At 42.5% G+C, this 20,804-nt stretch overlaps 1 protein-coding gene across 2 annotated transcripts; it reads right to left on the bottom strand.

The window, feature by feature from the left end:
* Positions 1–5,855: 5,855 nt before the first annotated feature.
* Positions 5,856–20,172, bottom strand: Ociad2 (OCIA domain containing 2). 2 transcript variants are annotated; one of them, XM_048363873.1, is made up of 7 exons: positions 20,059–20,172; positions 17,999–18,112; positions 16,775–16,871; positions 14,020–14,073; positions 10,981–11,028; positions 8,719–8,836; positions 5,856–6,443 (listed from the first exon to the last, which is right to left on the bottom strand). In XM_048363873.1, exons 2-7 carry the CDS (start codon positions 18,062–18,064, stop codon positions 6,362–6,364), a joined length of 465 nt encoding a protein of 154 aa, XP_048219830.1. In that variant the 5' UTR covers positions 18,065–18,112; positions 20,059–20,172; the 3' UTR covers positions 5,856–6,361. The 2 variants fall into 2 exon arrangements, with proteins under 2 accessions (XP_048219830.1, XP_048219831.1); XM_048363874.1 differs by lacking the exons at positions 14,020–14,073; positions 20,059–20,172.
* Between the last annotated feature and the right edge of the window lie 632 nt (positions 20,173–20,804).

Raw genomic sequence — 20,804 nt, forward strand, 5'->3', positions numbered from 1 at the left:
CATTTGGCCTCAGTTCATACTCCTAGGACCTTCATACCATGTTGTAAAACTAAAGTTGAAAGCTCATCATTTCTAATCAGGTCTAGGTGTGAAAGAGACTGCTTAGATATTCCTTGAGTCTAAACCACTAAATCTGAAGACCTGCTCCTGCAAAAATTAGTTAAAAACTTTACCATGAATACTATACATTGAAATACCAACGGGGAAAACAACACTTTAGTGCAGTTGCTACACAATACTCAACTGTTCCATCAGATATTTTGGACTGAGAACAGTTGGGCCTGGGAAAAGCCATCATGAAATTAGGTAAGTTTGTAATATGCTATGCTGAAGTTCACAATGATCAGGTATATATAATCATAAGATGGGGATATAACTTAGGTCATGCAGCCAGTGCTGTTGGCTCATGCCTGTAATCCTAGCTACAGGTGGCTGAGATCCAAGGATCAGGGTTCGAAGCCAGTCCTGGCAGAAACATCACCAGAAACAAAGTGGCACTGTGACTCAAAGTGGTAAGAGTGCTAGTAACCTTGAATGAAAAGGCTCATGGAGGGCTGGGGATATGGGGATATGGCCTAGTGGCAAGAGTGCTTACCTCGTATACATGAGGTCCTGGGTTCAATTCCCCAGCACCACATATACAGAAAACGGCCAGAAGTGGCGCTGTGGCTCAAGTGGCAGAGTGCTAGCCTTGAGCAAAAAGAAGCCCCAGGACTGACCAAAAAAAAAGGCTCATGGACAGTGCCCAGATGCTGAGTTCAAGCCCTATGACAACAAAAATAGGTCATGTGAGCTGGATGCCAATGACTGACATCTAATCATCACTACTCAGGAGGCTAAGATCTGAGGACTGCAGTTCGAAAACTGCCCAGGCAGGAAAAGTCCACACAATGTGGTTCCAATTAAACACCAAAAGAAGCTGAAAGTAGAGGTGTGTGGCTCAATTGGTTAGAGCACTATCCTTGAGCAAAAAAGCTCAGGGACAGTGAGCACTCAGATCTAGAGTTCAAACCCAGGACCCACATAAAAAAAAAAAAATGAAGGTCACAGATAAAAACCTAGCTTGACCCCAAAGTGTTGACACCATGACATGTTCTTAGTAGCAATAGGACCACTAATAGGTATCCATTGAGTGCGAGCATCAGTTCTCATCTGATGATGAAACAGCCCAGGAAGCTCTGGAGCTTGGATTTGAAGCACAGGTTCTATTGTAGTGCCATGCTTGCCGATCGTTTGTTTCTGAAACAAAAGATGATCATCCCAATCTGTTCTGAACTGTTCGTTTCCTTACTCTGCATATGTGAGGACCCCACAGACCACAGTCTCCAGAGGCCCACATGTGGCAGGCTGGAAATCCACTCTAGTGGTTGGGAAAACTCGAGTCCTTTAACTATTTTCAAGACAAACATGCTTCTTGGGATGTAAAGAACATTGGGTGGGAGAAGAGAGAGAATCATAGTTTGTAGCTACTGGAAAGTCACGGATTTACACTGGCCTTTGTGAAACTCTACAACTGTAAGGACTGCTTGGAGATTGGAAATAAAAATCCAGCCCAAATCCTTTTCTTCTGAAGGAGTTACTCTACTGTGGAAGTGAGTGCACCGGGGCTCTGCAGAGGACCTTTCTCCTCTGATGGGGTGCTGGACTTCACAGTCTTTGGGCTAACCGTGGAAAGAAATCTCTGCCAACCCTAAGTGTCTACAAAATTGAATTGGGAAGGTTTTCTGTTGACAAGTTAAGTGAGCATTAAGAAACTTGAATAATGTTTGTGTTCAATTTCATTCCTTAAATCATTCAAGATAAATATTTTCATAATGCTAGCGGAATACAGATGAGTCATCTATTCTGAGAGCAAGGAGAACAACTTTAAATGAAATTTTAAGAAACAATAAGCATTCTATGCAGTGCATCACATAACATGTATAAATATAATCATGTAATTATGTAAATCTCCAAGAAGGGGGGGGTGAATATTCTGGTAAGAGAAATAGAAATAAAAGGATTATCCCACTAGTTATTTTAAAGTATGAAATACACATTGCATGTATAATCCTGGGATAACTTTGTAACTCCAAGATCACATAATCTGGGGCAAAATACAATAATCACCTTAACTAAATAAAGTCAAATGGAAATGTTGGGCCAATGGTTGAGAATGTTAAGGTAAAAGTTCTAAAAGAGTTTTAAAATCAAAGCAATCTTTTGTAGCCATCTATTTATGTAAGCTGCAATTTAGAAATGCACTTCTAAGGCACCACTGGAGTGACCAGAATGCATCTGACTCAATCCTTTTGATGTTCTCTCTCTGGATGAGGATCTTTTTATTAATGTCCTCCTTAAGAACATTTTATTGTGTTGTCTAGACTTCAAAAGGAGGAGACAGGCTTGTTGCTATTCGATGTCCAGTTTGTCTTTTCTTATAAATACATGCATGGGTAAAGTAGGTTCGTTTTAAATTCCGTTAATCAAAATCAAAGCACAGGTAGTCTCCAAGTTATGATGGTTCAATCTATGATTTTTTTTAAATTACAAAGGGGCAAAAAAAAATACCCATAGAACCGTCCTGATCTTCATGCCAAGTACTACATTCAATGAAGGATATGAGATATTGAACATTTTATTATAAAGGAAGCTGTGCATTAGACGATAGTGTTCTGAACATGTTCAAGGAAGGGTGGGCCAGGCTATGATGTTATGCACAGGTTAACTGAAATAAATGCTTTGTGTGTGTGCCAGGCCTGGTCAGAGGCTAGTGCTTTACCACTTGAGCCACAGCTCCATGTTTGGCTTTTTGGTGATTAACTGGAGATAAGAGTCTCATTGACTTTCCGTCCTGGGCTGGCTTTGAACAGCCATCCTCACCTCTCAGTTTAGCTAGGATTACAGGCATGAGCCACTGGTGCCCAGCCACTTGTTTTTTCTTAAACAAACAAAACCCCCAATAAAAAACCAGGTTCCGCTTTTGTCAGCTCATGACTAGCTCAAAGGCGAGTGTTGAGAGCTGTTAAATGATAGAGGCTGTTCCTGAAACACATGAAGCTGATCTCTCCTCCAGAGACGCAATATAGCAGATGTACTGTACAATAATCAAGACTTGTTGGATGACTTCCAATTTTCTCCTTATTGATTTTCTCTCACACTAATTCTGTGGTAACCTGCTTCAACAGATAACTTATCCATTTAGGATAAGTAGAAAGCCCAAGCAATAAATAAAACTTGATTTTAAATTATGAAGATGTCAACAATTTTTTTAAAAGGTGGGTGCCAGTGGCTCATACCTGTAATCCTAACTACTCAGGAAGCTGAAATCTGAGGATCGAAGTTCAAAGCCAGCCTGGGCAGTCTATGAGACTCATTTTCAAATAACCAGCACCCCCCCCCCCAAAAAAAAAAATGCTGGAACTAGAGCTGTAGCTCAAGTGGTAAAGTGCTAGCATTGGGGGAAAAAAGCATAAGGATAGCACCTAGGCTATGTTCAAGCCTGGCATGTGAGTGCAAGCGCACACCACACACACACACACACACACACACACACACACACACACACACACACCCACAGGTTCCTATTCAACAGTAATAAGTACTTTTTTCCCCCTGTATTCTGAGACTTTTTTTTTTCTTTTGATGTAGTCCTTGAAGGTTTTTCTACTCAAGGGTAGCATTCTACTACTTGAGCCATAGCTTCACTTCTGGCCTTTTGGGTGGTTAACTAGAGATAAAAGTCTCATAGATTTTACTGCCCACGCTGGTTTTGAACCTTGATCCTTAGATCTCTAGTCTCCTGAGTAGCTAGGATGACAGGCATGAGTTACTGGTGCCTGGTTCAGAGACGAATTTTTAATACTACATGCTGTGCTTATTAACATTGTAAAAATGTTCTGGTCCTTAGGAAATTCTGGGATGCAGGAAATAGCTATGCCTAATTTAAATTTTTTACCAATAGCTGAGAGAACCAAGAGTCATTGTCAGTTGTCACAGCTGAAATTAAACTGCATTTAAGAAGCCAGTAAACTAGTAAACACAATGGATGGTAAAAGACAAAAAATTACACATGGTTATGATAAATTAAACAGGACTCTAAACATTCACACAATGAGACCAGAGGAGGATGTTCTTAGGAGAGGATCACAAAGGCTTAATCAGCTATGTGCATGTGATCATATAAAATGATGTTTATCGAAAGGAACTCCAAGAAATGAAAATGAGGGTTTTTTGGTTGTTATTTTACTCCTCTCCCCTTTGTTGCTGTTCTTTGTTTCTGTACTTTTTGTCTTCTATGTCAGTTTATCTGTTTGACGGAGGGTAAGAAGAAGCACAGAAATGATGGGACCAAGGGTGAACTAACACAGCAGTGACACTAGACACTATGTTGAAAATGAACTACAACTTACAGGGGAGGAGGGTTGGGAGCAGAAAAACTAGCAGAAAATGAGGGAAGAGGTAACACTATTCAAACAGAAATATACTCATTACCTGACTTATGTAACTGTAATCCCTCTGTATATCACATTAATACTTTAAAATAAATAATTTTTTAAAAAGAAGCTAGGCCGGGGCTAGGAATATAGCTCACTGGTAGACTGCTTGCCTAGTCATGCATGAAGTCCCAAGTTCAATCCCCAACATCATAAATAAGAGATGGGGGGAAAGGATAATGCCTCTATATTCAGATTTACAGAAATAGAACTTTATTGGCTGAGAAAAACAGGGTATATATAATATAAAACAAAGCCAAGTCAAACCACTCCATTACATACACTTAATGTTCACACATAAAAAGGAAAATCTCCATGTTTTTGATGCTTCAAATATTTCACATTAAGTGGTAATTTTTAATTAAGTTCCTTCCACATTTTTAACCTCCATTATATAGGGTTTAAAATGTATTTAATAAAACACATCTATGTACATACATACCCTTATATATTAATGATGACATATGTAAAGCATTTTCCTGAGACAGTGTAAAGAGACAAGAGATGATATTGTGTAGGTCTTGGCCAGATGGCCATAATACAAAGGGCCTCCAGCAGAAGGATTTACTTTATTCTCATGCAACATAGCTGGCTAGAGAGAATAGGAGTCCAACGATTGGAATTGCGTTGGCTGCCTCTGAGCTCCATGAAGTTCTAAGCTTACCACTCTAAGAATTGATTCTTCTAGGGATTCTTCCTACAAGTTGTTCTCTGGGAGAAGAATTCATGAAGCTCTCTTTATACTTTCAGGTTACAGTCTATAACAGGAACTCCATTATTGAGTGCTGCTGATGAACATCTATGTAGAGCATGTATGTACCCAATAGCTGAGCAGATGACCCAAAGATAATGAGTGTTTTTATAATCTACCAGAGTGGGCTATGGCTGTGGTTAAGTGGTAGAGCGCCTGCCTAGCAAGTGCAATGTCCTGAGTTCAAACCCTATCAAACATGCTGGGCACAGGTGGCTCATGCTAATCAGGAGGCTTAGATCTGAGGATTGAGGTTAGAAGCCAGCTTGGGCAGTAAAGTGTGTGAAACACTTACCTACAACTAACCAGTAAAAAGTCAGAAGTACAGCTGTTGATCAAGTAGTAGAGCACCAGCCTTGGTTAGAAAAAGCCAAGCTAGAGTACAAGGCTTTGGAGTTTAAGCCCCATTACTGACACATGCACACAAAAACAACCATGATTCATGAAGTCACCTCAGTACTGAAATAATACATTTGATTCACCTTGTAACCCATTCAAAGAAAGCTTTTCATTAAGTTAAAAGTCATGGCTTTGGGCTGGGTATCTGGCCTAGTGGTAGAGTGCTTGCCTAGCATGCATGAAGCCCTGGGTTCGATTCCTCAGTACCACATATAGAGAAACAGTCAGAAATGGTAGAGTGCTGGCCTTGAGCAAAAAGAAGCCAGGGACAGTGTTCAGGCTCTGAGTTCAAGCCCCAGGACTGGCAAAAACAAAAAAGTCTTTGCTTCTACATTTTAGGAAGCATTTCTAATATAAGATGTAGTCTTTCTTGTCTCACATTTCTGTTTGAATATTACATGAAATTTTCTTTGGATCATGACTTCTTATCTTTGTCGTCATTCATTCTTGTCCTCTGCCAGAGAAATTAAAACACTGGGGGAAAACACAGAGGAAAAGACTGAGGCTAATATATGTAGCTGTAAGCAAGGCAGGGTGCAACATCATTTCCCTTTTGGTCTGTGAGGGCTTCCTGTATGTTTTTAAGAAGCATAAAACCACATCATGCTCAATTCAAAGGAGACCCTTCTACAGAAAACAGTTCAAAAGAGAGGATCACAAAGTTTCCATCTTACTACTAATAAATGTACATAAATTTAGAGGCTTAAAAATACAGAGATACCCCTCCCCCCTCAGCCTAGGAAGCTGAAGGCTGAGAACCTCCATTCTCGCTCAATCCACGGGTTGTTTTGCATTTCTCACAAGTAAGCAGGCAGTGCCTAGAAGAAAAGGGAGAATGGGTGGTAGGTACAATGGATGCTCTAGTCTTAACACACTATCACCTAGGGACATTTTGTAAAATTCACTAGCCTGACTTTTTCAGGACTAATTCTCTCTCTGTCTCTGTCTGTCTCTCCCTCCCTTTCTCTCTTTTCTTTCCCTCCTTCCCTCTCCCATCTCTTTCCCTTTTCCCTCCCTCCCTCTCCCCTCCTTCCTTCTGTCCTTCCTGTCACTATTGGAGCTTTAGGGCTTGGGTGTCATCTCTAAATCGATTATCACCTCCTCCAAGAAGTCTTCAGGTGTGCCACTTCCCTAATCATTTCCTCAACCTCAGCTTAGGTGCTGTTCTTTCCTTTCACTACAAAACCCAACTGCTCTGTGAATGACTGTCTCTAAGATGAGCAGGTAATGGTCCTTTATGCAAGGCTTACTCCTGGGTCACCAGCTGCCAATGTGAGCCGGGAGCGCAGCTCTGTGGCTTCAAGTGTGTGGCAAAATAGTCACAGAACACAAAGCTCTAAAGGACCCAGGAGACAGTTCACTAGAGCCGCCATCTCCATGAAGCACAGAACAGTGGAGATTGTCTGGGAAATGTAGATTCCAATCTGTCTGTGATGGATAGTAACACACACACACACACACACACACACACACACACACACACACACACACACACACACACTCCTAGCTGGGCACCGGTGGCTCACATCTGTAATCCTAGCTACTCAGGAGGCGGAGATCTGAGGATCGCAGTTCAAACCCTTCAGTTCAGGCAGAAAAATCCCTATGAGACTCTTAACCTCTAATTAACAATTCAAAAACAGAAGGAGGAGCTGTGGCTCAAAGTGGAAGAGTGCTTGCCTTGGGTGAAAAAGCTCAGGGATAGCACGCAGGCCCTGAGTTCAAGCTCCACGGCCAACAAAAAAACAAAAACAAAGAAACTCCTACAACTGAAGAAATGAAATTTTCTCCTTTGCCGGCACTGCCTTCTCCCACTTGCCCCACACACCCCGGCATCCTGCAGTCACTGGCTCTCCAGGAAGTTGCTCCTAAAACACAGCTGTGCAAGGACAGGCTGCAACTCGAGTTGTCTGTAAATACAGAGGGACTGCCTCTCTGGCAGTTGGCTGCTGTAATAGAAAAAGTTAAGGATGTGGGGGCTGGGGATATGGCCTAGTGGCAAGAGTGCTTGCCTCCTATACATGAGGCCCTGGGTTCAATTCCCCAGCACCACACATACAGAAAATGGCCAGAAGTGGCGCTGTGGCTCAAGTGGCAGAGTGCTAGCCTTGAGCAAAAAAAGAAGCCAGGGTAACCTCTCTGTAATTCAGTTTGATAATAAAAATATATATATTAAAAAAAAAAGAAGCCAGGGACAGTGCTCAGGCCCTGAGTCCAGGCCCCAGGACTGGCCAAAAAAAAAAAAAAAGTTAAGGATGTGGAAAAGACACTGGCTAGGTTGGAGTCCCCATCTGCCTGTGGCTAACAGCATCAACTCTGCCCGGCTCTGGGCCACAGGTGGCTCCGGAGGAAGTGACGGAGGAGAAGGTTCCGCCCACTACTGCAGGACCACAGGACATGGCTTCTCAAAGTCGCAGGACTAGAAAGAGAACTTGGGCACCCTGACTTCTAGCCCAGCGTTGCTTTCAAACAGAATCCTCTGTGGCAAGTAAGGGCTCTTTAGATAAATGTGTCCCCAACAGTGAGTGTCATGATTAACCATTTCGAGTCCTTACATCATCCCATGGAAACAATGATTCTGGTCATCATTTTATACATTTGTCCATTCAAGAAAACTGAAGATTCAAAGGTTTAAGAAATGTGTCTCAGGTTCCAGACACGTTTAGTCAGCAGAAGTCAGTTAGAGACACAGCTTAGTTAGCAGAAGTCATTTGCAACCCAAGTACTCTAACAGCAGAGGACACAATCTTATATCCCCAAGGGAGAGCCACAGAACTTATTATGGCTCTGAGAAGCTTTGTAGTAAAGAAGACTTTAAATTCTATGTAATTCCGTGCTGATAGAAGCCATATTTGCTCATTAAGGTAAGTTCCCCCACCCCCAGGGCTAGAGTAACTAGGATTTCAGGCATGAACCATTGGTACTCAGCTCATTAAGTTGTATTTTTAAGAGACCTCCATAAAGCCTTCAATACTGTCAGCACACATTGCTCATTACATATTTGATGAGTAAACAAAATAGGTACCTAAGTTATATATTTATTATAAATAGTCATCTAATTTCTTATAAATATCTTCAATATGTATTGCAAACCTGTTATGTTCTGGCCCAAACCCAGCCCCACGCAGCTGATCTTCAAAGGAATGGAATTTTCTCTGGCATACTCCTATGTATGATGCCTTTCCCAGGCCAAATCCTATGAGTCCAGCAACTAGAAAAAAGGTTAAAAAATAAGATTACTGAGAGGGATGTAATCTTGTCCACTAATTATCTTTTAGAACTTTCTCATCAACATTAGTTATTTTTATATTAAAAGTAACACGATCAACCAATGAACAAAAAAGTTCTGAGAATGACGCCCCTATTAAAAAGCAGCACTAGGGGCTGGCAATGTGGCTTAGTGGTAGAGTGCTTGCCTAGCATGCAAGAAGCCCTGGGTTTGATTCCTCAGTACCACATAAACAGAAAAGGCTGGAAGTGGCACTGTGGCTCAAGTGGTAGTGCCTTGAGCAAAAAGAAACATAGGGACAGTGCCTAGGCCCTGAGTTCAAGCCCCAGGACTGGCAAAAAAAAAAAAAAAAAAAGCAGGACTAGCCGCGCACCAATAGTTCATGCCTGTAATCCTAACTCAGAAGGCTGAGATCTGAGGATGGTAGTTCAAAGCCAGCCCAGGCAGGAAAATCTGTGAGACTCTTACTTCCAACTAATCGCCCAAAAGCTGTAAGTGAGCCACAGTTTTGTGGCTCAAGTGGTATAGCATAGCTTTGAGCACAAAAGTTTAGGGACAATTCCCAGGCCCTGAGTTCAAGTCTCAGGGCTGACTGGGATGCATGTGTGCACGCACACACACGTGCACGCACATGCACGTACATACACACACACACACAGAAAACAGGAGTAGGACCTGGATACTTTCTATTCTGATCTCTGCTTTGAGGTGAGATTAGAAAGCCCAGGCTTGAGTAGGAGAAGGTGCTATGCCATAGATGGGCAGCTGGACCATGACCCAGCTGCAAAACAAATGAGGGAGGCTGCTAGATGAGGGAAAGCGAAGTCTACGTATGGCTATATGGAGCTTCCAAGTCACAAGTTATGGGTATGGAGAAGTGGGGAGCTTCAGGCCATCTTGTCCCTAGAAGAGACGTCATGTTGACAGGGATCTCCAATCTCTTCCTTGGGCTAGGAACTAGATTTTAGACTATAAAATGACTGCACTTGGGGCTGGAAATATGGTCTAGTGGTAGAGTGCTTGCCTAGCATGCAAGAAGCCCTGGGTTCAATTCTTCAGCACCATATAAACAGAAAAAGCCGGAAGTGGCGCTGTGGCTCAAGTGGCAGAGTGCTAGCCTTGAGCAAAAAGAAGCCAGGGACAGTGCTCAGGCCCTGAGTTAAAGTACCAGGACTGGCAAAAAAAAAAAAAAGATTATATTCTCCTGGCACATAAAAACTCCAACCAAGCAGAATGAGATGAAACTCCAAGTTTGTTGCAAATTAGAATGTTCTTGGCTAGGCATTGGCAGCTCACACCTGTCAACCTAGCTACTGGGGAGGCTGAAATTGAGAAGAATATAGTTCTAGGCTAGCCTAGACAGAAAAAGCCATGATTTTCTACCTCAGTGAAAGAAACTAGGTGTGGTAATGACACCTACTATTCTAACTACCCTGGGAAGCAAAAAATAGGATGACTGTAGTCCAAGCACACACCTGGGCAGGACGTGAGATGCTATCTCAAAAATAACAAGTTCAAACGACAACAAAAATAGTTTCTGATTTAAAAAAAATGTTATTAAGTAGTTTTAGATAGTAAATTGAAAAGATTTGCCAGGCCAAAATAAATAAATAAATGGCTCTGCTGCTGCTAATTTTGTGACAGCGCTCCACATCAGTGGGCTCTACACCTGCAGATTTTCAACAGTGGATTGACAATACTAGGGGGAAAATTTTCATCTGTATGGATTTTTTTCCAATATTCCTTTAGTAATGCCAAATAACAATCAGTATAAGCATTATAAATAACCTCAAGATAGTTTAAGGCATACAGAAGGATGTGTATAGGTTATGTGAAAATAGATTTCAGCATCTTCATCATCCTGGAACCAGTTTACCCATGAATACTGAGAGGCAACAGTGTACATCTTGCCAGTCTCTGTTAGATCATGCTTTAAAGAGAAGTCTATTGTTAAGCTGTACTCAGAAAGAACTGAATGAACTCAGTACATTGTAGTAAAAAATGGTGATTGATTTTTCAGTCAGTATGGGCAATTTGGTTAGGCTGGACTTTCATTATCTTCAGTTCTTATAGGCATCTCTTTTTTCAAAGTATATCTCCTTTTTCATTTTACTTCTATGACTTACGTGCAACTTTGGGCAATGATCCAAATCTTGCATTAGCTGACAAGTAACCTAAGAAGTAATATATGTACAACATTATTTCATTTCATAATATATTTAAATTTATAAATAAAACTTCAAAACTTAAGACACAACATACTTTATTAAATGTACATATATTCTTAGAGGCAAGCACTCTTGCCTCTAGGCCATATTCCCAGCCCCATATGTACATATATTCTTATTTTAGAAGAATTATGATTCAATTTTTGGCTGAATTTATAACTAACAGCAATTTTAGATGAACAGTAGCTTTAAAGTTAGAAAAGAATAGAAAAACTATAATTCAAGACTGATTTAAACTGAGTTCAAAGAACTTAGTACTCTTTCCTCTTTCAAAGCTACTCAATTTAGAAAGTTTCATTTAGAGATTCACAATATGTACATCACAAATTTAAAAAATAAACATGTTATAATTGTGGTAGACAATTAATTGTGGTAGACAAAAGAGGTCCACATCAGAATTTCTTTTTGTGGGCTGGTCCTGGGCCTTGAACTCATGGACTGGGCACTGTCCCTGAGCTTCTTTTGCTCAAGGCTAGCACTCTATCATTTAAGCCACAGTACCATTTACAGCTTTTTCTGAGTAGTTTATAGGAGATAAGAGTCTCATAGGCTTTCTTGCCTTGAACCATGATCCTTAGACCTCAGCCTCCTGAGTAGCTGTTATAGGGATGAATCACCAGCACCTGGCCATAATTTTTAGAAACTGAACATGTGATATTTCATAAAGGGGAGTAAAGGCAGAAAAGGAAGATGGTTCAGGTAGGGTCAACACAATTCAAACGATCTTTAAATGTAGAAGACACTGAACAAATCAGAGAGATGACAGTGACAGAAAAATCTGACTCAATATGACTGGCTTTGAGAACCTAAGAAGCCACCAGCTAAGGAACAGAGGTGGCTTCTAGCTAAAGAGTGAATGAAAACCTAAAAGCTACCAAAAGAAACCCAACTGGGTCAACATCCTGATCTTAACTCAGTGAGTCCCACAATTTGGACTTCTAGCCTTCACAACTGTAGGATGATAAATCCACATTATTTTAATTGTTTGTCCTTTCTGGAAGCATCGGGTATTACACTCAGTGCCTCATGTTTTCTAGGCAAGAGTTCTGCCAGTTGAGCCATGCCCTAGTCTGAATCAGTGTTGTTTTAAGTCACTGTGTTTAAGTAACTTGTTATAGCAGCTGTATAGAACTAATATACAATACTGAAAAAATATACTTTTGCAGATGTAAGAGGTGATAGATTTTAGGTAGTTTAATATTTATATAACAGTTTATAGGTCATCTGGCCACACTTCTTCTTTGTGTAAAAAATGGTCTGACAAAGGCTTGCTACTGATTAATGATTTCTATAAAAATGCTATCTTGGGGCTGGGAATATGGCCTAGTGGTAGAGTGCTTGCCTCATATACATGAATCCCTGGGTTCAATTCCTCAGCACCACATACGTAGAAAAAGCTAGAAGTGGTGCTGTGGCTCAAGTGGTAGAGTGCTAGCCTTGAGCAAAAAGAAGCCAGGCTCTGAGTTCAAGAAGCCCCAGGACTGGCAAAAAGAATTGCTATCTTCAGTTGGGCACAAATGTAATTCTAGCTACTCAGTAGTCTGAGACCTAAGGACCAAGGTTCGAAGCCAGCCTGGGTAGGAAAGTTTGTGAGACTCCTATCACTAACTAATCACCCAAAAGCCCCAGAAGTAGAGCTGTGGCTCTAGTAGTAGAGGGCCAGCCTTGAGTGAAAAACCCAAGAGTGCCCAGCTCCAGAATTCAAGGCCCAGTACTGTCCTCTCCCCAATGCTATCTTCAACTTATAAACATAATACCATATATAATGCATAACCTTCATGAACAAGAATAGTACTAGATTATTCTAAACACATGGCTTATAAGGTCTTTGAAATACTACACACACACACACACACACACACACACACACACACACACACACACACACACACACACACAGAACCAGGATTTTTTCCCCCCTCATTCCTTTTAAATCTAGGTAATTAGCAGCACTCAATAAAATGGGCTTCAACTGAGTGAGGTAGTTTATGATGTGGGTGCTTTATTATGTGAGTTTGCTGGCAGGGGAAGATAGGAGAAAGGTGGGCGTTGATAAAAAAGCTTAAGAGGCAAGCTGAGTTCTTGTGGGGAGACGCAAGGTGGTGGCCAGACCTTAGAGTCTTGGGTGCAAATTAGACAGGGTGCCATTCCTCAGGGAATGTCACCTCACCAAGACAAATGGCTTGGTGGTCCAAGCTTTGGATGGGTTTCAGGCCCACTCACCTCTCTGCATGGAGCACTTTTGTACAGTAAAAGATCCATCTAGCCAAGAACAGAGGGCCTGGGAGACACAGTGACAATACAGAGATAGAAGTTTCCTGTGGCTACTCTAACAAATTATTACAGACTCTGTGGCTTAAAACTGCATACATTTATTACATATGGTTCTCGAGTTTAAAGTCCAAAATCAGACTCACTGGATTAAAGCAAGGTAGTAACTAACCTTATTCTTTAAATGAGCTGTTTTCCTTTCTGGAGACTCTAGGGTTTCTGTTTGTTTTTTTCCCCCCAGTTTTTAGAGAACCCCCATATTCCTCAACTTGTATCTTCATTCTGGATCTTCAAAGCCAGTCGATTCCTTGAGGTGTCATCTCTCTAGTTCTGCCTTCTGACCCCGTGTGTCAGCTTTAAAGGTCCCTTCCTTGATTATATTGTCCCCAGGATACTCTCCCCATTTTAAGATCAACTAATAATTCCATCCCAACTTTAATTTGCTTTTGCTGGGAAACCTTATATAGTCACTTATTCTGGGTTAAGACCTCTTTTGGGGGGTGTAAGAGGATGATGACTTAGGCTAAAAATAGGCAAAAGCATATATGAAAAAAACCCTTTACCAAAACTAAAACCAAAAAGTGCCCAATGGCCAAGAAGCTACTGGGAGAGTCACAACAAGCTGATCTCTTGGAAGTTTAACTATGTAAAAGCATTGACTCTTACCTTGGTGGACAAGTCCCTGGGTGACAAGCATGCTTAGAAGAGAAAAAGGCAGAGCTGTAAAACAAAAACATCCTTCAATACTGGTAGCTTAAAATATGGCCCTTCACTTAGAAGTCAGAGACAGTAAATCCCAGCCTTTCCCCTTGCCTTACTTGGCAGTGAGTCTTAATCATTTTCTGTTTTACTAATTCAACACATATTTTTGAAATCTTGTATGGAGAATTTTCTTGGGATCTGACCCAGTCACTCAGCCGAATGCAGTGCACTATCTGACCGAATCTAAAATCATTTTCTATTGCATCTCTGGCATTCATGTTGACCAAGTACAGGAAAAGCACTTGATTCTCATCACCACATGTGCTGTAGGCATCATAGGGCCCATGTTGTCACTTGACAGCTGCAATTGAGAATTATGCTTTTTTTTTTCTTTCCTCTCTCCTCCCTTCCTCTCTGCATTCTTTTCTTTCATTCCTTCCTTCCTCCTTCTTCCCTTTTCCTTCCTTCTCTCTCTCTCTCTCTCTCTCTCTTCCTCCCTTCTTTTTTGTGCTGCTCCTGAGACCTGAACTTGAGCTCTTACTTAGCTTTTCCACTCAAGGCTGGCACTCTATAATTTGAGCCACACCTCTAGTTCCTTTTTTATTGTTTATTTCTGATGCTAGAGATTGAACCCAGAGACTTGTGTTTGTAACCACTTGCTCTATTACTTGAGCCATACTGCCAGTCTAGGAGTTGCCTTTATATAGTTTGATACTTTTTATTGTTTTCCTTTCCTCTTTTCTGCTCCTCTCCTCTCCTCTCCTCTCCTCTCCTCTCCTCTCCTCTCCTCTCCTCCCTCCCTTCCCTCTTTTCCTTTCTCCATCCCTTACTTCCCCTTTGCCTCTCTCCCTATCTTCTTTCATTTTGACAGGGTCTTACTACATAGCCCAGCAGGCTTTGAACTCAGGATCCTCCAGTTTCACCTTTCCATGTGTGAGGATTACTACTGTGTACCACTGAGCCTGGATGATTTTGCACTTTCAACCCTACAAAAGTCTATATACAATTGTTAAAAAGTTAGCCAGCAAACTCCTAAAGAACTTTATCTAAATTCATTAATTCTGAAAAATCACCTCTTCATATATAATCTCTTTATACATTAATTTATCCATTTCCCCTTTTCATCTCTTAGTCATTTAAAATTTACCAACATCATGGATTTTCATCACTGAATATTTCAGCAGATAATTTCTAAGAACAAGGTCATTCCCCTGCATAATCACAAACCATTAGCATACAAAAAAATGTATGTTCCTTTGACAGCCATACTCATGAAAAAATGATATTGATGGATATAAAAATCTGTGCTTAAATTTGTCCAACTGGCCCAGCAATGTCTTTCATATCTTTAAGTTTTTCTAAGGCAAAAAAAAATAATCAAGGGTCATGCATTATATTTGCTACCTAATTTGCTTTTATCTAAGACTGCTCCCCGTTTATGTTTCAATTTTTGTCTTTCATCCACAATTTGGATTTTTGCCTGGAGATTACAAGAAGACTATGCTCATGTTAAACATATGCAGTGCTTAGCTATGGTTCATTATCATAGGTAATTTAGTCTGTAAAAGTCAGTTTCTAGTTCTGTAAAAATGTGTTGAAGGATTTTTCGAAAAGCAAAGAGAAGTGATAAACATCTATCTGTTTCTAGCAACCAAGATATGTCACACAGAAATCCAGTTTTCTACTCACAGTGAGCAGATGGTGGGCAAATGGGTCACACTGATGGGAAAACAGTTCATCTAGGGCTCAATTAAAGTATTTGCTGATAGGTGTTGGGATTCATTTCTAGAAGCACAATCTATAAACATGGCAAGTCTAGAGAATACCCATTTCTAGAGAGGATTACTCCCCAAACTGTTAGCAATGAATTTGAATGACTTATGAAATTAGCAATGTTGTGGAATTTTGGGGCTGAGTTTATAGACTTTATTGTACGATTTTCAAATGACAAATCATTAATTTTTTAAATTGGAAGAAACCAGAATGTATAGCTTGCATTCAAGGCTTTGTCTAATAGAAGGCCATCCCAGAAAAGGAAGCAACTCAGCAGAATTGAAGATTCAGAGATAACAGAAGATAAATGTTAACAAAACACTGCCACTTTCCATTTGGTCAATAAATATTTATGAGGTGTTTTCTATGTCTAAGACACTGTCCAACGTGCTGGTATAAAGTTCCAGATGAACTTGACATTATTTCTGAGCTGTGTGATTGGTAGTTAAGTTCTATATAATATTCTTGGTACATGTTCCTTTTCATGAGAGAAAGTTATGTGTGCCTCATTTTTTGCTAAGTGAGGTAAACTGCTCCATAATCAAATATTATCTCTGCCCCCAAAAGAATCTCAGCATGGATTTAATTCTCTAAATATCTCTAAATGTGTAAGTTCTTTAGGGACTTACACAAAAATCCCTGCTCAAAAACAAATCCTCGGGCTGGGAATGTGGCTTAGTGGTAGAGTGCTTGCCTTGCATGCATAAAGCCCTGCGTTTGATTCCTCAGTACCATATACACAGAAAAAGCCGGAAGTGGCACTGTGGCTCAAATGGCAGAGAGTGCTAGCCTTAAGCAAAAGAAGCTCAGGGACAGCACCCAGGCTTTGAGTTCAAGCCTCAGGACTGGCAAAAAAAAAAAAAAAATCCTCATTACAATCATAACAACATACAGTTAGAGCAATTTACTTTAGAGTGTTAATTAAGATGAAGAAGAATGCAATTACCTCTCTTCCAGAAACTTTCTTCCTGACATTCTCGGATAATCTTGACGATTTCTCCTTTATGGATGTGCATTTTTGATTTGGGACAAAACAACAGGCTCTATAGGGATAGATGTGGTCAGTTAATGGAGATGTGGCACACTCTGATAATCGCCATACTTGGGAAACTGAAGGAGAAAGATCCTAAGTTCGACTTCAGTGAGATTCTATATGAAAACAAAAACTAATAAAAATCACCAACAACAAAATCTAAGATCACCCGAAAATCTTTGTTTTCTCTGAAGCCACTGGTGCCCACCTGGCTTAAGTGCGTTTCTGAAATTTTCAACTACGATGGGTTTATGGAGATATAACCCCATTGTAAGTTGAGGAGTAGCATCGTATTTGTTCTTGCCCTGGCTGTGGCTACAGCAAAAATAAGTCTTACACACACACACACACACACACACACACACACACACACACACACACAGAAACAGTCACCTATCATAATTCCTATGAGTCCTGCAAGCAGGATAAGAGTTTTTGCAGTCTCTTTTAAGGTGCTCTGGTGACTGTTTTTTGTAGAGCCATAAATGTTTCACAGTTCTCCATTTCAGAGGCAGCTCAGGTGTTCAAATTCTCCTTCTTGTTACCTGTTATCACTTGTTTGTTTGCTTCACCTATATTTTGCTCCTTAAGCATATCTCTTCTATAAGACAATAAGAAAAGTTGACTCCAGAGAAACCACAAATTCCATTTGCCTAGCAGCTACTTGTATGTTTTTCACTTATATGCTCCTAATATCCTTCCCTAACAAGTTGGAAAAATGTGCTCATGTTAATATTTGGTTCTCCATCTGATGGCTAATTAGTAATTAAAGATTCTACTTCACTGACAGCAACATCTGCCACCAGCATATGCTCAGCATGACTACCTTCAGTAACCAACATGTAAAATTAAGTACAGTGTATCATTCTATTAGAGACAACCAAGGGCTTGGCTCTGCCACAGAAAATCTTTTCTATCGTCAACAGCCTCCATGAGTTCCTAGACTCTGAACAGCAAAGACTTTGTAAATAAGAAAGTAATCTGTAGATCAGATTTAAAAGGCTTCTTGTCAAGATAGCACCCAAATCACCTGTTCATTTCATTTTACCAGTTCCAATCCAGCTCAGGTTGATAAAAAACAAGTAAGGATACCCAGTAAGGTTCCACAAGATGGCAGACCTTCAAGTAAAAATATACCTTCTTGCCTAGTGGTGGAAAATGGTGATCTTTCTCTTGGTTTCCATGGGTAGACACTGAAGCCATGATGATTCTGTCCTCACTTCTCTTCTTGTTCTGTCCTCTGGTCAGAGTCTAAGGAAAGGAAAGAGAAATACTGTGCTATGGCTCAATGTCTGTATATCAATAGTCTATATATCAATGTCTGAGCATCAACAATACTTATTTGGAGAACTTGTTTGCATTTTTGCATCAGTCTTAATCTGCCACCATCTACAAACTTGATTTCTAAAATTCTCTCTTGCTTTCTCTCTCTCTCTCTGTCTCTCTCTTTCTCTCTCTTGGTGATGGATCAGGCTTCAAGTGCAATGAAATGTCACACTCTACATGTGCTTTACTGCCTATAGATTGTGCCCTAAAAGAGATTTTAATTTATTGCAAACTCATTAGCTGAACAATATTGAACAGGACCTATTATGTACCCAACCTGAGTATGCAAAAGGTAATCAAGATAAAGTCACTGCTGAAGGAGCTCACAATTCAAAGGTGAAGATAGCAAAGTCAACAGTTGTTCAACTGGAGAATGGCTGCCAGTATAGGAAGGAGAGAAAGAAGGTCTGTTCTGTTACGATTAAAGACCCCACAGAGGCTAGGACTCCTGAGGGTTCCAACGTACACAAAGGGGTGGGTTTGGGACAGGAAGACCAATTTGAAAGGCAAAACACCAGCCTAGGCAACTTGTTGCAGACACCTGAACATTACCTTTGGGTTCAGAAAGGTTAGATTTGGCTATCTGTGGGGGCAAATCCTGGATTAAACCAGCAAAGACTAGAATACTGGAGGATTTGGATCACAAGTCACAGTGTAGGGGTGAACAGCAGAGATGAGTTTGGGAAATGCCAGCACAGAGAGGAGCCATTAAAACAAAGAACCTGAACAAACCTGTCTCCACAGATTACTGGAGAATGTGAACACTGAGCCCACAAGAAGAAAAAGCGCATAAGCCAAGGAAATGACTGGGGAGGAGCTGCTGCAGAGGATAGGGAATTGCAGAAGGCGGGGATGAATCATCCACGGGAATCCCACGGTTCAGGGAGCAGATGGCAAATATGGACACCCTGTGGGTGGACAGTGACCCTGCCCCCCTCTCCTCTGTGACCACTGCATCCTGGAGCCCTGGACTGTCTCTGACTTTCTGCGAAATGAACACTCAAACACAATTCTGTCCCCCACGAATTCCTCAACTGCGAGGCAGATGAGCCCAGGATGGCAACTTGCACCAAATTCCACCTTTCCCTGTGCAGTGCCCTGCGGTGGTGGCGGCTGAAGTCGGGTGGACCCCGGGTTCTCAGTCGGACTCTGCGCTTGTCTCCCAGCAAGCAGCACCATGTGTCTGCACCTCACCTTCTCCACCTGTTCAGGGCACAGCAGTTCCCTGGTGGATGGGGCTGCACCCTGCCTCGGGTGGGCTCCCGGGCAGGGAAAGGGGCGGAGCTGTCAGGTTTCCCCGGCAGTCCTTCCTGATTTACAGCCAGATTAGGTTGTTTTGGCTTAGCCAGTCCTCAGGCCTTTACGGAATCAAGAAGCTGGGTCCCCGTGACCCAATTCGCCCCCTCCCCCAACCCACATCCACCGTCCACACTGAAGCCCTCGAGGACCTCGCCGCCCAGGCCCACGCGCAGGTGGGTTCGGCGCTGGAAGCGGGGCCCGGGGCGGCGGGGGGGGGGGGGGCGGCGGGAGGGAACGGGGATGCCCAGGGACGGCGCTGGCAGATGGGCATGGGCAGCAGGATGGGGGACGTGGAAGGACGGGCCAGAGGATTGAGGTCACCGCGCCTCCGTATGCGGGCGGGGAGCAGTGGGGCCGGAATCGCCGCCAACCCCAAGCCCCCCTCCTCGGCTGGGCCAGAGGGGGTCGGTGGTACCGGGAGCCCGAGCTCGCCGGTGGGCTGGGCGAGCCGCTGTGGCGGTCCCGAGCACCCCGGGCCGGGGAAAGCCAGCCGCAGAGGCCGCCAGCCCAGGCCGCCCCCTCCGCGACCCCGATCGCCTCCCCGGGCCCCAGGGTCTGTCCCCGGCCCTCACCTCCCTCCGCGGCCGCAGTCAGCTTCACCGGCCCGCCTCCTCTGTCCTTCCTCGTCCTCCTCCCTCCCAATTATTTTCCCTCCTCTTCCGGCTCCGCCTCCGCCTAGTGCACCCCGCGCGTGACAGCAAAGAGGGAACTCTGTCCTGTGCGTGACAGCAAAGGCTGGAAATCCCCTCTTTCTAGACCCTCCCGCTCCTCCCCCTGGCTCTTGTGGACACCTAGGAGATCCTCCTCCCCCTCCCCCTCCTCTCCCTCCCCTCCTCCCCTGTCTCCTCCCCGTCTTCTTCTCCCCTCTCCCCTCCTCTTTTCCCCTTTGTGTCTGCTGGTTCTGGGGCTTGAACTCAGGGCCTGGGCACTGACTGTTCCTGAGTTTTTTGTTTTTTTTTTTAACTCACGGTTGGCACTTGAACCACAGCTCCACTTCTGACCCTTTGGCGGTTAACTGGAGATAAGAGTCTTAACGGATTTTCTTGCCCAGGCCTGGCTTCCAACCAAGATCCTCAGATCTCAGCCTCCTGAGTAGCTGGGATTACTAGCTAGAGGGGCCTACCTCTATCATCTCCCCAACCTCACCTAGGACTTCTTTCTGGGCTGAGCCCTTGAATCTCCTGACCTTGCTAAGTTGGAAAGAGATTGTGAAGCACACACATACAAGGGCCCTCATAATGGCTCACCCTTTCCTGTTAGCCCCCAGGCCTCTGGCCCAGCCCTACCTAAGTTCATCCCTCCATTATGCCCCCCTCCC

Source organism: Perognathus longimembris, chromosome 16 (genome assembly GCF_023159225.1).
Source record: "Perognathus longimembris pacificus isolate PPM17 chromosome 16, ASM2315922v1, whole genome shotgun sequence".
NCBI lineage: Eukaryota > Metazoa > Chordata > Mammalia > Rodentia > Heteromyidae > Perognathus > Perognathus longimembris.